General features: G+C 40.2%; 1 protein-coding gene across 1 annotated transcript in view; it reads left to right on the top strand.

The window, feature by feature from the left end:
- cpne2 (copine II) overlaps positions 1–14420 on the top strand; it is a 50382-nt gene that overhangs the window by 33555 nt on the left and 2407 nt on the right. The window contains exons 12-15 of the mRNA XM_040034994.1: positions 475–529; positions 953–1004; positions 5239–5372; positions 13661–13897. Coding sequence (XP_039890928.1) covers positions 475–529; positions 953–1004; positions 5239–5372; positions 13661–13897 — 478 coding nt within the window. The remainder of the gene's footprint in view (positions 1–474; positions 530–952; positions 1005–5238; positions 5373–13660; positions 13898–14420) is intronic.

The raw sequence follows: 14420 nt of genomic DNA, 5'->3' as shown, positions 1-14420 counted from the left end.
AACTAAACAGGTTTATCAGTTCCCTAATACCCATCTTAATCCCATCATCTACACAAGCGCCACTGCACAGAGCTGTAGCATGGGCATCACTTTTGGACTTTAAACACACAAACATCTATTTGTTCTTTTACATTTTGTGTTAAAAATAAGACAGTATAAACACCAATAGCATCTATCGACTGCTATTCCTCCTCTTTCAGTAAATAATTGTACATCAGTATGTCTGATTTTCTGTCCTGTCCTGTCTTTAATGTTTTTCTTTGTGAGAAGACATTTTTCCTCACTGCATCATTTTACCACCAGTTCTCTTCTTGCTTTTCTTGTAAATGTCTTTGAATGTGTTTCTATGTGAACAAGGTAACAGGATTTTTCCTGCTATCTAAATCCAGCTTTTTGAATTTGTATGCAAAAAAAAAGGGAAAAAAAAGAAGGTTTAACTAATGTTCCAATCTGTTGTCATGGTTTCCTCCTCAGTGACAAAATGTTTCCAGCTCTGGGATTTGGAGCCCAACTCCCACCAGACTGGAAGGTATGTGTGTGTTGATGGTGTTGTTGTTGTTGTTGTTGTTGTGTGCGTATGTGTGTGTGTTCCAAACACAAACGTAGGTGATACATGTATATGCATGTGGCAAAGAGAGAGGAGGGTGGGTTGTCATCAGCGGACTTACAGTTAAAGCCGAGATGTATTATTTTACACACAGACACACACGGAGACACACAAATAAAACTATAAGCATTATAGATGCATATTCACATGATTACGCAACTGTCAACCCATCTGTGTTGCCATGGCACTGAGCTGATGAAAAGGACAAAGAAGAGAGAGCAGCACACAGAGGGATGGAGAGAGGGTGGGAGGGAGAAGGTGGGAGAAATGGACGCAATTTCTTAACAATATTGTACAGCGTAGTGAAGGATTATCATTCGATTCATTCATTTCTTTTCTCCTCAGGTGTCACATGAATTTGCCATCAACTTTAACCCAACAAACCCTTTCTGTTCAGGTGAGTTACCACACAGGAGGTTATGATGTCATCTAGACCTCTGCGGCAACCTTATAAGTATTTACAAATAGTTCTCATTTTCATTCATTTTTTTATTTACCCCATCTGAGTTCTGTCTAGTCTAGAAGTCTAGATACCCCATTTACATTTTTGGCCTTTCATACATGATATTAGTTATTTTTCAACATAAACCCATACCATAATAACATACTTTGATATGTTTACACTTATAGGATGTTGTCATGTTTTTGGATGCAAAAAATAAAGCCACTAACTAGTTAATAGGTGTAAAACCTGTCATTTACAGATAGCTATATAATTAAGGTTATGGCAGAAAAAACACTGTGTGATTAAAAGAAACCACTAATAAAAAAAAAAACATGCCATCTCCAGATCATGTGACCGCAGCAGGTGGTGCACTCCTCTCTAAGTGCCTTGCTGAGTAAATAACTCCTTAACACATCACCTACACTTGCTACTTTGGATGCTCGTCTAAATTAGAAGTATGAACGCTAATGCACGTTATGACACCAAACAGTTCAGAGCAGTGAAAACAGTCCATTCCTTCACATTTAAATATTAAAGTAACAGTGTCTAACAACTCTGACTCTGGGAATCTTTACACAGATTGATTAAATTTTACAACACTCAGGCTTCTGAACAAAAAAATAACATAAAAAAGAGTAGTTTTTACTATTAGCCGTGGCTACACTTACGCTTTAAACACTGGACTTCAACTTGAGTGTGTTTATTGAGTATAAAGCACCATACCCGAGCAAAGCCTTACAGAGCTGCTTGCATGGCTGCAGATCCTCTGAGTAAGAGTAAGTGCATACCCTTACCTTCATCGCACAAAGATGACTTGAAAAGATTCATAAATTGTCAGCACCTCGCTGTAATAACCTCATAGTAAGCTCTCCTTTTACTACACTGAGCTTGCATCTGCTAACACGTTTGAAATGTGTAGGATGCAAACGTATTTATTGACAATTGCAAATCAATTGAGTGCCAACTGCTAAAAGCACATCCGTGAGACCCAGAAAAAAAATTGTGATTGTGTAACACATGTTTTAGCCTGACTGAGGCAAAGAGGTTATGTTAAATAACTCCATTTATACTCACCCCTGTGCTGAAAAAGGCCCGCGTCAGAACATGAAGTTCAGCTTGTGTTTATTTAAAAAAAAAAAACTGCCTCTGCAAATGCCCTTTTCTTTTTAGGGTTAGCTTATTTTCTGGGCCAATACAGCCTCCAGTGCACTCTGAAATGAAAAATTCTAGGCCAAAGGAAAAAAAAGACTTCAGCTGTTATGCAAAACTTTATTTCTTGCAACTGCAATATGCAGCTGTCCTGATAACAGAATGGTTTTATGTTCTCAACTAGCGGTATGCAATGTTTTGAATAAGTGCACATTTGTGCGGCATGTTTTTCTCTGACTTAGAATGGTGTTTATATGTATCATATTCAGATAATTAAAATACATATATAATAGGGATAGACAAATGTTTAAATGAATAAGTGCACATTATATAGCTAGATATTTGTGTGTGTCTATATATAATTTATGATATATGTATATCTATATATAGTAGATATAGATATAGCTAGAGTATCTATAGTATATATATTGTGTATATATGTTGTGTGTTATGTGTATGTGTGTGTGTATATATATATCAATATATATATATAATCAAAATATATATATATATAATATATATTAATATATATATGTGGTGGTATATATATATATATATATATACACACACACACTATGATATATATATTATATTGATATGATATATTAGGGGTGCACAATACACAAAATTCACGGTTCGGTTCGGTTCGTCTTTGGTGTCACGGTTCGAATTTTTCGATAAAAAAAACAAATGTTCATGCCTTTTAATTGTTCAATTTTATTAAATTTTTACGGCACATTCCGCACCACATCTCTGTGCGTTCATCATTTGTTTGAAGCCAGCTCACCTCCTGCAACTACTCTTCCGAGAATACGTGCTTCTTTTGTGGTTCGGACTCCTTCTGACATTTCTTTGGAGGTGGAGGAACATCACAGTAATTGCTTAAAGGAGCTTCTTCGACATCTTTAAGAGTTCTAAACAAATGTCTGTCCTCCTCCTGAAAATCTTATGTACGCAAACACCCGTTGCAACTTCTTATCTTGTGCCCGTTTTTTTATTTTGACAGCGAATGCGCACCTGCGGACCACTTATGTGCAGCCCTGGTTATTTCGCTCGTCATATTGCAGCCACAGAAATTCTTTTGTCCATGAAACCATAAAGCTGCACTTTCTTTTTGCCTTATAGTCTGATTTGTCATAACTTTTCCGTTTTGTGGTAAGCTTTTCTTTGGCTGTCACTTCTTCACCCTGACCTGTCTTATTTGGCTCAGCAGAACTAAAATATTGTGGCGACCTCAGACAAGGAGGAGACGGAGGTATCGTTTGGTCTTGCTTCCCGTGAGCTAGCCAGGGAGCACAGCCGTTTATTGACATCTGCAGAAGAACACTGCCGCTAGCTAACTGCTCAGCGCGGCAACAGCACAGCAGCAACAACAACAACACCACACAGGGCGCCCTCTGACCCCGGAAGGACACACCGTCGCAGCGAGAGGGCGTCACCCGTCACTATGGCAACATAAACAAAACATAACTGTACAAACAGAACCCCGAACAGCCCTGACCCGCTACAATATATATCCTGCTGCTTTTACACACGCACTCACATAACGCTCAGTGATTCTCTGCGTGATCAACCTCTCACATGTTTAAGCTGCGGGAGATTTCACTTGTCATGTTTGCATAGTAAGCTAACGATTGATAAGACGATGTCAGAGGAATTGGTGCACAAATTATCATCACTCGCCAATCAGTGCTGTCGCTCTCTATACACAGTTCGCACGATTGCAAAGTGAAAGCAAAAAACAAGCGCAAATTCAAACGCGATTTCAATATGTCACATATTGACAGTGGCTCACCGATGCCAATGACATAATTACCCAGCTACATTTCCGAAAGAATGCAAAAGCATTGACATATATTTTTCCTTCCTACGATAGGCCGACGGGCAGGGCAGAGATAGATTTTGGTAGCCCGACTGGAAAAATCGCTAGCCCCGGGACGTCGGGCAGGCGATTTTGCGAGCCCTGTATCTGATTGAGGAATCACTCATCATTGGAAAAGAGAGTTTATTACAGAGAAATGGCTCTTTCCAAAATAAAAGCCATACTATACGCTTCTTCTGGGCTATATTCTCAGCAGCATATTAAACATATCAGGTCCCCATAAGGAGAATCATGTGCCAACGGCTGTCTAAATGACTCGGGTAAAGTTTGTAGCATGCGTGTTTGTTGTTTTTGTCTGCTTCCACTTGTCTTTGCACTAGGATGATGTCGGTGTAAATGTGCAGTCATATTCGTTGTGTTCCCACTAGTGCTGTCAGCGTAAATCTCGTTGAAATGACGTTAACGCCACAACACGGCAAATCTCCGTTAACGAGCTACTGCAGATCTCCCGTGCATGGGGCTGGACGGCCAACACGTTAACGAGCTAACTGCGCTAACACACTAGCTCCCACCCATGTAATTGAGCATTGCGTGGCACATCCAACATACTGTTTTACTTTAGTCCATGACGCGCTTACCTTCAGGGTCATACGTCACATGAAAACCAAAATAGTTCCAAACGCCAGATCTGAATGAGGGTGGGGGAGGTTCAATTTGCCATGTTGCAAGGGGCGCTTAACTTCTGTCTCGCTAGCTTGCCCTGCGGTCAGTGAATCTGCGTTGGACTACTCCGCCTAGGCTGCACTGTCGAGCGCAGATCCACTGAGCGCTCAACACAGACAGCATCGTCAGAAGGAAAGTTGATAAAATAAATTAAAAATGTATTTTGTATTGTTCAATACATATGCGTACCGAACCGAAAGCACTGTATCGAACGGTTCAATATCGATACAAGTATCGTTGCACCCCTAATATATATATATATGAATAAGCACTAATGATGTAGGACTTGTGTCTAGACTTATGTCTAGTTTTCAATTTTGACCTTGAAATACTCTATATAAACTTTTTCCCATCTCTCCCAGGACTTTACAAACCTCTCTCCCTCTTGCTTTTCTCTCTGTTTCTTTCCTGCCCTCACTATTTCCAGCTCATCTTCACATTTAAAGTGTATTTGAGTCTAAATTGTTTCTCTCTGCCTTTCTGCATCTTTAGGTGTGGAGGGCATTGCCCAGGCCTACTCTGCGTGTCTCCCTCACATTCGTTTCTACGGTCCGACAAACTTTGCTCCAATCATCAACCATGTAGCACGTTTTGCTTCTCAGGCCCTTCAACAGGAGAAAGCAGCGGTGGGTGGCTACAACTTACCTATTTACCTGCTTTTTACACTCTTAGTTGTTCTTTAGTTAAACCTCTCAAGACACTGTACTCCACAGATAAAACTATTTATATATAAAAGCAGGCTGTATTCCACAATCAGCTCTACTTTTCTATCTTGTTTGAGAGGTTGACTGTGTTGCCAGAGGAGTTTGTGTATTCCCAAACGCAGATGCTGATTCTAACTGTAACCACTGCAAATCCAAGCTTAAACACAACCAGACTTTCACTGCAATCTGTCAGAACGCTCTCTTCTTTTGGCGCACCTGTCCATCAAGGCTGTAGGTTACATATACATACTGAGTTTGGTAACTTTATATATCACTGCTCACTTAGTTACATCTTATTATACCGGGCAGGATCCTCTTTTACCTTCAGAGCGGCCTTAGTTCTCCTAGTCATAGATTTAACAATGTGCTGGAAACATTCCTCAGAGCTTTTAGTCCATTTTGACATGATTTAATTTGCAGCTGCTGCACATTCATGATCTGAATCTCCTGTTCAGCATCCCAGAGGGGCTCTAATGGGTTGAGATCTGGTGGAGGGCATCTGATTACAGTGAACTCATTGTATTGAGACGAGGAATGGAGGTATGCTGCGGTGTTTATCATACAGTTGATACTGAGGTTCTGCATAATGTGCCAAGGAAATATCCCCTTCGTCATGAGGAGCGAATGCTTATGGAGGATTCTGAGACTGTTCAGTTCTGGTGAGCCTCAGTTTCCTGCTCTTAGCTGACAGGAGGGACACTTGTTTTGGTCTCCAGTGTTGTGCATTCAGAGATGCTCTTCTGCACTTCATTGTAACACGTGGTTATTTAAGTTCCCGCTGCCTTCCTATCAGCTCTTAGTAGTCTGGCCATTCAAAGACCTCTGGCATAAACAAGCCATTTTTGCCCAGAGAACTGCTGCTCACTATTGTCTATTTTTCTGGCCTTTTTCTATACAGGGGAGGGGGGTAGAGGCATGCTTTGGCCTACCCCAGCTGTCATTATATACAACAGTTCTAAAACAGAAGTACCATTTATGTCAATTTTGTTGTATATAGCCTCCCCCCTCCTGAACCACGGGTGACCGTGCCACTTACCAGTGTTGGCCAGAGGGACGATGGCGCGATATGGTAGCCTCGCTTCTGTTGTAGCCAGGGCAGCTGTGGCTACAACTGTAGCTCGCCTCCACCAGTGTGTGAAAGAGTAGTGGAATTGTAAAGCGCTATATAAATGCAATCCGTTATTATTACCAATTCTACTTTAAGTAAAGACAGCACATTTTAAAGCTGGAGTGTATGAGTGTTACATTAAAAATTTTAAGTAAAAATGTTGAAAGATTTAGCTTTAGAATATCTCAATATCTTGCAGCTGTTTTTTTCTGTTGTTATCTATGTTACCTATAGTAGCTGAGATAGGCTCCAGCCCCCCTGCAACCCTGAATGGGATAAGTGGAAGACAGTGGTTGGATGGATGGTATCTCTCACAACCTAAGGAAACAAAGAAATCATTCTAAAAAAAAAACTACTCTTTTCTATATTTGAATTTTCAGCCACCACACACGGCAGATAAATTCCTAAACTGGATTCCTACATTGAATCATTCAAGCCCTTTATGAAGGACCGCATACAGTGCTGAATTAGCCCGCTAGTCCCAGGTACTGTCCCTATTTCACGGTATACCAGAGTTTTACATCAGGGATCTGGAGGGACATTTCTATGCAGGACCACAGGTAGTGATGTTTTACGTCATCCAACAAGGACCTATGTGCCTCGACCTTGAGAGGGGAGCATCTGTAGTGATGGACAGCGACTTCGCTACAGCTGTGGCTGCACAGAGTGACAACAACATAGGACAGCTCACGACAGAAAAAGAAATAGGAAGTGTTGACAATGATTTTCTGAGGCCAGGATTATACTTGCTTGCGGACGTGGACGCAGACGCTGCTGCTGCTCTATTATACTATTTACTTTTTCTTGGGGGCTATTCAGTTAGTCAGTTCCCGTGTAGTGCCTGTCATGAAAAAATTGCTGCCACATGGGCAGCCACGCAGAGCCCTTACTTCCCTTGGATCTAAGCAGGCCCTTGCATTCTTAAGAACGTGGAAATTCCAACACTGTCGTGTTTATAGCATTGTGTAACTACACCAGAAGGAGATCAAATCTGTTAAAATCAGCTCAGGTGTGACAATTAAAGGTTTTAATTTTCCTTCAAATGTGAACAAACCCTGAGGTAGTGCAGCTAGCGCAGCTTAGAGCTGACATCGCCCAAAGCACAGAGGGAATATCTACACCTGTGCTGCCCTTAACAGCTGCAGAAACACACATGTACTCTCTGTGATGCTACCCAGTTAAGTTTATAAAGGAAATTAAGGAACAAAGAGAGGAAAGGTCACATAAACAGTTAAATCAATACATGTCGTCGTCTGGGGAAATTAAACACTGACTGAAAATTTCAGGCTACTCGGAAACCTAATTCGATTTCTTTCTGTTTGTTAAGCTTTTTTAATGAAGGCAAAGGTCAAGCAGGGTTCCCTCTAATGGAAGTGGTACCTAATTTAATTGATTTTGATTAAGGACATTAGAAGTGTTATTTTAGCTTGAGTTTGTGCCTTTTTTTGAGGGGGCTGGTTGCCTTTGTCTTTAATTATAATGAAATGTAATATTGTATAAATTTCAATCTTGTCATTTCCATTTTAAAAAACTTATAAATGCAATTTTTGTAACATTCCATTTAAATAATTTTCTTTCTCTTTAAAACTGTGAACATTTCCCAAGCACTCTAAAGAGCTCCCTCCAGTCATTTGTCTCCAAACCTATGATAACGTTGCAAGTGATTATCAAAATATGAAATAAAACTTTGATTTAATGTGAAATTATTCAATGAATTATTTTGAATCTCATGTTAGCGTGATGTTTGTGGGGTTTTGTTCATGTCCGTATGAGGTTTGCATTTGTATGCTTGAAATTAGAATGTCAGTTTCAGTTGTTGTTCATGCAAAGTACAAAATACAGCAAGTCTGTATTATTCATGAGTGTAAAAAGGTCCCCTCTCTACCTGTGAATTAATTCATATTTTGAAAGATTATAATAGAGGATCCAGGTATTAGGTAATCCTTTGACTTGGGATGGAAATTATTTTTGCTTGTGTGATTCTCTGCTAATCCAGAGAGACCATATACCCAACAGATTGCATGTTATATGTATATGTGTTGTGATTTCTTTGATCAATTGTTTGAGTATTTGCTTTATTCCCATTCAAGTCCATTGCAGTCTGATTAGTAGTAGTTGTGGATTAAAACATAAAAGCCAAAGTGTAAGCAGAACCATAAAAACGTAGGATGAAGCACGTTATGTTACTGTATATTCCTGGAAACAGAGACAATTATTTTACTCAATAAAAATTCTACTTCAACAGAAAAAAGCAAAAACTTCTTAAAACTTCATTTTATAATTTAGATTTGATCAGCGATTCTTATATGCAGGTTTTTATGTCCAAGACACCGGTGAAATTAAAGTTAAATCAAAGTTAAATTTGATAGTTTTTAAAAGTAAATGTAAAAAAAGAGACATTTCTGATTGGATGCCAAGAATCGCTCAGGCGCTCATTCTGTCACTTTGATCTTTTATAGCTTCATACTTTATGGAAAAGTTGAATTTATTTATTTACTTTTAGTGATTACAAACTCATTTGGTTTGCACTGAAATATCTTGAGAGCTAAAAAAACCCAAATCTACCTGGCCCTATTAATCGCCCTCTAAACCTAATGAGCAGTAGGCGGATTAGTCAACGGGCCAGATGAATCTCTCAGGTACTGTGTCAGATCTGGCTTCCTGGATTTTTCCTGTTTCTTGTACATGACTTTTAAATACAGTTAATCTGCCATAGATAGTTTGTAGGCCTGCCACTTCTTATTTGGGCCTCCATTTGCCCAGTTTCCTCACATTTTTTAAGGACACACTGAGTTATAAAAAAAAAAAACATTCACCTTAGAGAGTCTGTAAACTATCTATATAGGCCAAACATGGGAGTCTGTGGGCGTTGACTGACTGATGCCTTCTTTCACCTTATGTTTTATTGTGATTCTGTGTCACAGGTATTTAGGCTCTTTTTTGATTCAATCTCAGTTTTTGTCATTTTTCTGCTTTTGCTGTTCGATGGTGCTCTGCCCTTTATGGCGTGCAGTTAGTAAGTTTCCCTTCATTCAATTTAGTAGCCATATGTATACATATATCATATCTCACACCAGAGAAATGCAAACATTACACTAATATTTATTTACTAACCAGTAATAGTCGACAGGGAATGCCTGTCAGGGAAGTTGATACTCACAATTTATCTACACTGATGGCTGACGGAGCTAACAAGTGTGTGCATCTGTTGGCTCGGTCTCCTGGCATGTGGATCAGCGTGTCAGGAAGGAAGGTGGCAGACTGGAGTGACGACTTCTGTCCTAGCTTCTTCTATCTTACACCTCATTGCAGCTGAGACACTGACCAGGGAGGCTTCTTGTTTTTTCATTCTCGTGCCAGTGGCTCGGTTCTGGGTAGGACTCAATCAGTCGCTGCTGGATGGACTTGTTTAAAGATCATCGGCTTTTGACACTGTTGACCACCACATCCTCCTCGAAAGGCTTAAACATTGGGTTGGTGTATCAGGTACTGCCTTGGAGTGGTTCTCCTCATATCTACATAACCGATCTTTTTCTGTGGTGGTCCCCGATTTTAGGTCATCTTCTACCTCCCTTACTTGTGATGTCCCTCAGGGTTCGGTTTTGGGGCCTTTATTGTTCTTAATATATCTTCTCCCATTCCAGCATATAATGGGCTCTTTTGAGGACATCTCTTATCACTGTTATTCTGATGATATTCAGTTGTACATCTCTTTTAAGCCCCAGGATTTATCTAAGCTTCAGCTTTTAAATGACTGCTTAGATTCCATCAAACGTTGGATGGCTGTAAATTTTCTCCAACTGAACGAGGGGAAAACTGAAGTCCTCATATGTGCTCCGGACAGATTTTTATCCCAGATAGTGAAAGCCCTTGGTCCTCTTTCTGTGTATGTTAAATCCTCTATCAGGAATTTAGGTGTCACTTTTGACTCGACTCTCACATTGGATGGGCATGTGAAATCTCTGGTTCGGTCTTGTTTTTATCATTTAAGAAATGTGGCTAAGTTAAGCCCTATTTTATCTCGCCCTGAACTGGAGATAGCTATACATGCATTTATTTCCTCACGCTTGGACTATTGTAACTCTTTGTTTATGTGTCTAAGCAAAGGTTCTCTGGATCGTCTGCAGGTTGTGCAAAATGCTGCAGCTAGACTGTTGACAAAATCCTCCAAGTAGTCACATGTGACAGCTTTGCTATTTCAGCTATACTGGCTTCCTGTTGAATTTAGAGTACATTTTAAGATCCTGGTCTTGACATTTAGAGCCTTGCATGGACTGGCACCTCCCTACATCTCCGATCTGCTACAGCCCTATGTCCCTAGCAGGTCCCTGAGTTCATCTGATCAGGGCTTACTTGCTATAAAACAGACTAAAATGAGAACTAAGGGTGACAGAGCTTTTGCCACCGTGGCCCCGAGACTATGGAACTCTCTCCCTCATACATTAAGAACTGTGGACTCGGTAGTTGTTTTCAAAAAACAACTCAAAACTCACCTTTTTAAAACTGGTTTTGGTTCAATTTCTGCCTGTTTTATATTGTCTGTTTTACCCTTTTATTATTTGTTATCTTATGTGCAGCACTTTGTGATTTCTGTCTAGAAAGGTGCTATATAAATAAAATTTTATTTATTATTTATTTTATTTATCTTTTATTTTTAGTTCATTTTAGATAGCCTGAGCGATCTTATCATAAGCGCAGTTGTGCTTGCAGCAGTTCTACTGTAATGCTGGGTACTTTCGAGACACATATACATCCCAAACACCTTTAGCAGCAGAAAAAGTCATGAAGAGCATATTTCAGCTGAGCTTGCCTGATCTGAATTGGCTTTCATGCAGAAAAACGACTGAACTGCAACATGCTGTACTTCCAGTGGCTTATTATATGTCAGTGAAGCTAACACCTAAAACCCAAAATAAGAGCAACCCTAAGGCTCTATGACACATCCAAAAAAGACGTTCTATTTTGGCAGCGTTTCTTGGTAGAGTGTTCCTCGAACACCGGGACCGACACATTCTTATGATTTATCGTAACTTCCTTTTATGATATTTATCTTTGTGTCAAAAACAGAATTATGCCACGTTGCTCTTCTGCTGCTTTATAAACACTATAGAGTGTACAAAAACAAACAAAAAGCATCGGAGTAGAGACAGTGTTCTCATGCATAAGGCTCCACGTGATGTTGTCATTGATATGAGTATATAGATGTGCAGCACTCGCTGAAGTTTGGGATCTACAAACTTTAAACATATACATGTCCTTCTCCAGTACATATCCACTGGCATTTCTACTGCCTATATGTGACGAGAGTGTAGTGGCTGGGTATCATTATGCTCCCACGGTGCTTTTTGTCCCTAATTGTACCCTGTCACCCTGTGGAGAAAAAATACATGAGCAGAATACACAAAGGCTTGTACTCGTCTGTGTGTTGTGCGCCAGAATCCTTTTGTTTCTGTAAGGAAATGATTGCAGACCCTTTTCCTGTCTTATATTACAGCGAGTTCAAACACGGGTTGAAATTAGGAAGGAATAACAGACAATGAGGATGTAACAGCTGCAGCACAAATGCGCGTGCGTGCGCACAGGCTACACGCTGAGTTACTGGTTAGACTGGTGTGTGTTGGAGAAAGTCAGTGGGTAGGCTTCACAAATCAGCTACTCCTCAGCCTTGGCGTTTCTGTTTTTCAGATAATGAGAGAACCTGCGACTGCAGACTGTGCGAGTGTGTATGAGCACGCTCCTGCCAGTGACACGCGTACACACCCAGGCTGCAGGCCAGCGCAGTCTGTGCGTGCCTCAGTGTGTGAGCGACCCTGTCTGTCTGTGTGATAATGATTCTCTAATGAGCGCTGCTGTTAGCACATTAAAGAGACAGGCTTCAGAGTCGTCCTCGCGTGTGTGGCTGTTTGCGTGTCACGTGGAAGTGCGATTTTCTTCCAAGAAACGTCAGTGTGCATCGTCACCTTGTCTGTTCTTATCGTAGGACAACCATTTGCATTTCATTATGCAGAATTGATGCATGCTATTTTGTGCCAGAGAGAGATATAGTCCAGCAGTTATGTATTTGGACAGTTTTATTTGGGTTTTTTGTTATAAAATAATCCCACATTAAAGCATGTAGTCTTAGCTTCTTCTTTTTTTTTAAATACATTTGCATCAGAACACAGAAAGAACTATTGGAGATGTAGCTTTTTAAACACATTCTGCATCCTGCTCAGTAAGGAAACGTCGTCCACTGAGTTTTGATGCATCCTTATTGTTTTTCTTCTGTCAGCAAAGACACATTTGCACCCATACATGCTGGACTCGTAACACCACCCCCCACCATTTTTCAAAGGTGCTTTGGTCAGCCAGGGGTCCTCAGCTACATTCATATCTATATTTTGATAAAGGGTGAACATTTGAATTATGAATTTTGCTAAAGTTGACTAGAAGTTAGCATGAAGGTCTCCTGAGAGCATCCTGGGAGGCAACTACAATGCAAATAATTTTATGCTCATCCACAAGTCTTTTTCTCATCTGTTTGGCTACTTTTTTCTTGTTTTGTAGTTTTCTTACTCTTTTAGAACTCCGTTTTTTCTTTTCACTGTTGCCAGGTGTTTGCTTATTGGGGTCTCAATAATACGGTAGTCTTTATCTTGGAGTGCCTTAAGGCAACTGTTTTTGTGATGCTACAGAAATAATCTTGAATTGATCTGAATTTACTTTAACGCCGAAACTAATTTACAATAAATTCAGCCATTTATCTTTCACTTCCATTATTTTGTCATGATTTTTTCTTTTCATTGGCACAAATGGAGTTCAGATGGAGTTCAGCTTATTGAAATGCAGAAAGGCTTTATTTCTGCGTTGTATTTGACTCTTCTTCACCATCACTCGTAATAATATCTGTTTTGTTTTGTTTTTCTAGCACTCTTTTTTCCTCTTCATCCGCAATATGCGACTCTGTTTACCATTATTCACAGCATAATGATCATTACTGAATTTGTGTTTCAAGTCTTTTTGTAGTTGTAGATTCATCTTCAAGAGCTCAACTAAAAATAACTTTTTGTTGTTTGCTAATTCTTCTCATTTTTTCTCGCACCATCCTTCTTCCCCTCTGCAGCAGTACTTTACACTGCTCATTATAACAGACGGTGTCATCAGCGATATGGATGAGACGCGCGACGCTATTGTGCAGGCATCGAAGTTACCCATGTCCATCATCATCATTGGCGTGGGCAATGCCGACTTTGCCGCCATGGAGTTCCTGGATGGGGACGCCAGCGTTTTGAGGTCCAGCACAGGAGAGGAGGCTGTTCGGGATATTGTGCAGTTTGTCCCTTTCAGGGATTTCCGCAACGTAAGTATTGGTTTCAGTAGATACACACAAATATGTATAAACACCCGGGTCTGATATGTTCTTATTCTCCAAATTGGCTGATGCTGCCCTCGAATACATGTAACACGAAATTCTTTCTGTTTACATAAAAAGAATTCAGTTTCTTCTCATAATGTTGCAGATTTCACATAATACACAAGGCCTGCTGAAATGTGTTCATTTTAATGAGGCTTCATACATGCTTGCTGCAGGTCAGCACACTGGTTAATTAGTGTGTGCACATTTTCAGGCTGTGCACAGGAGGGCTCATTAGGGCATTTTGGGTTTTGTCATCGTCTTTTTATGTGTTTATTTTTTGTCTGTGTGTGTGTGTGTGTGTGTGTGTGTGTGTGTGTGTGTGTGTGTGTGTGTGTGTGTGTGTGTGTGTGTGTGTGTGTGTGTGTGTGTGTGTGGGCTGATGGTGGGCGAGTTGATTTCCTCTGTAGTGGGAGGAACAGACAGTGTTTACTGGCTTCATTCCAGATTGTTGGTGGGAGGTTAAGAG

The sequence above is a fragment of the Simochromis diagramma genome, unplaced genomic scaffold (genome assembly GCF_900408965.1).
Source record: "Simochromis diagramma unplaced genomic scaffold, fSimDia1.1 OVJJ01000333.1, whole genome shotgun sequence".
NCBI lineage: Eukaryota > Metazoa > Chordata > Actinopteri > Cichliformes > Cichlidae > Simochromis > Simochromis diagramma.
This window is presented reverse-complemented; position numbering and strand designations above follow the sequence as displayed.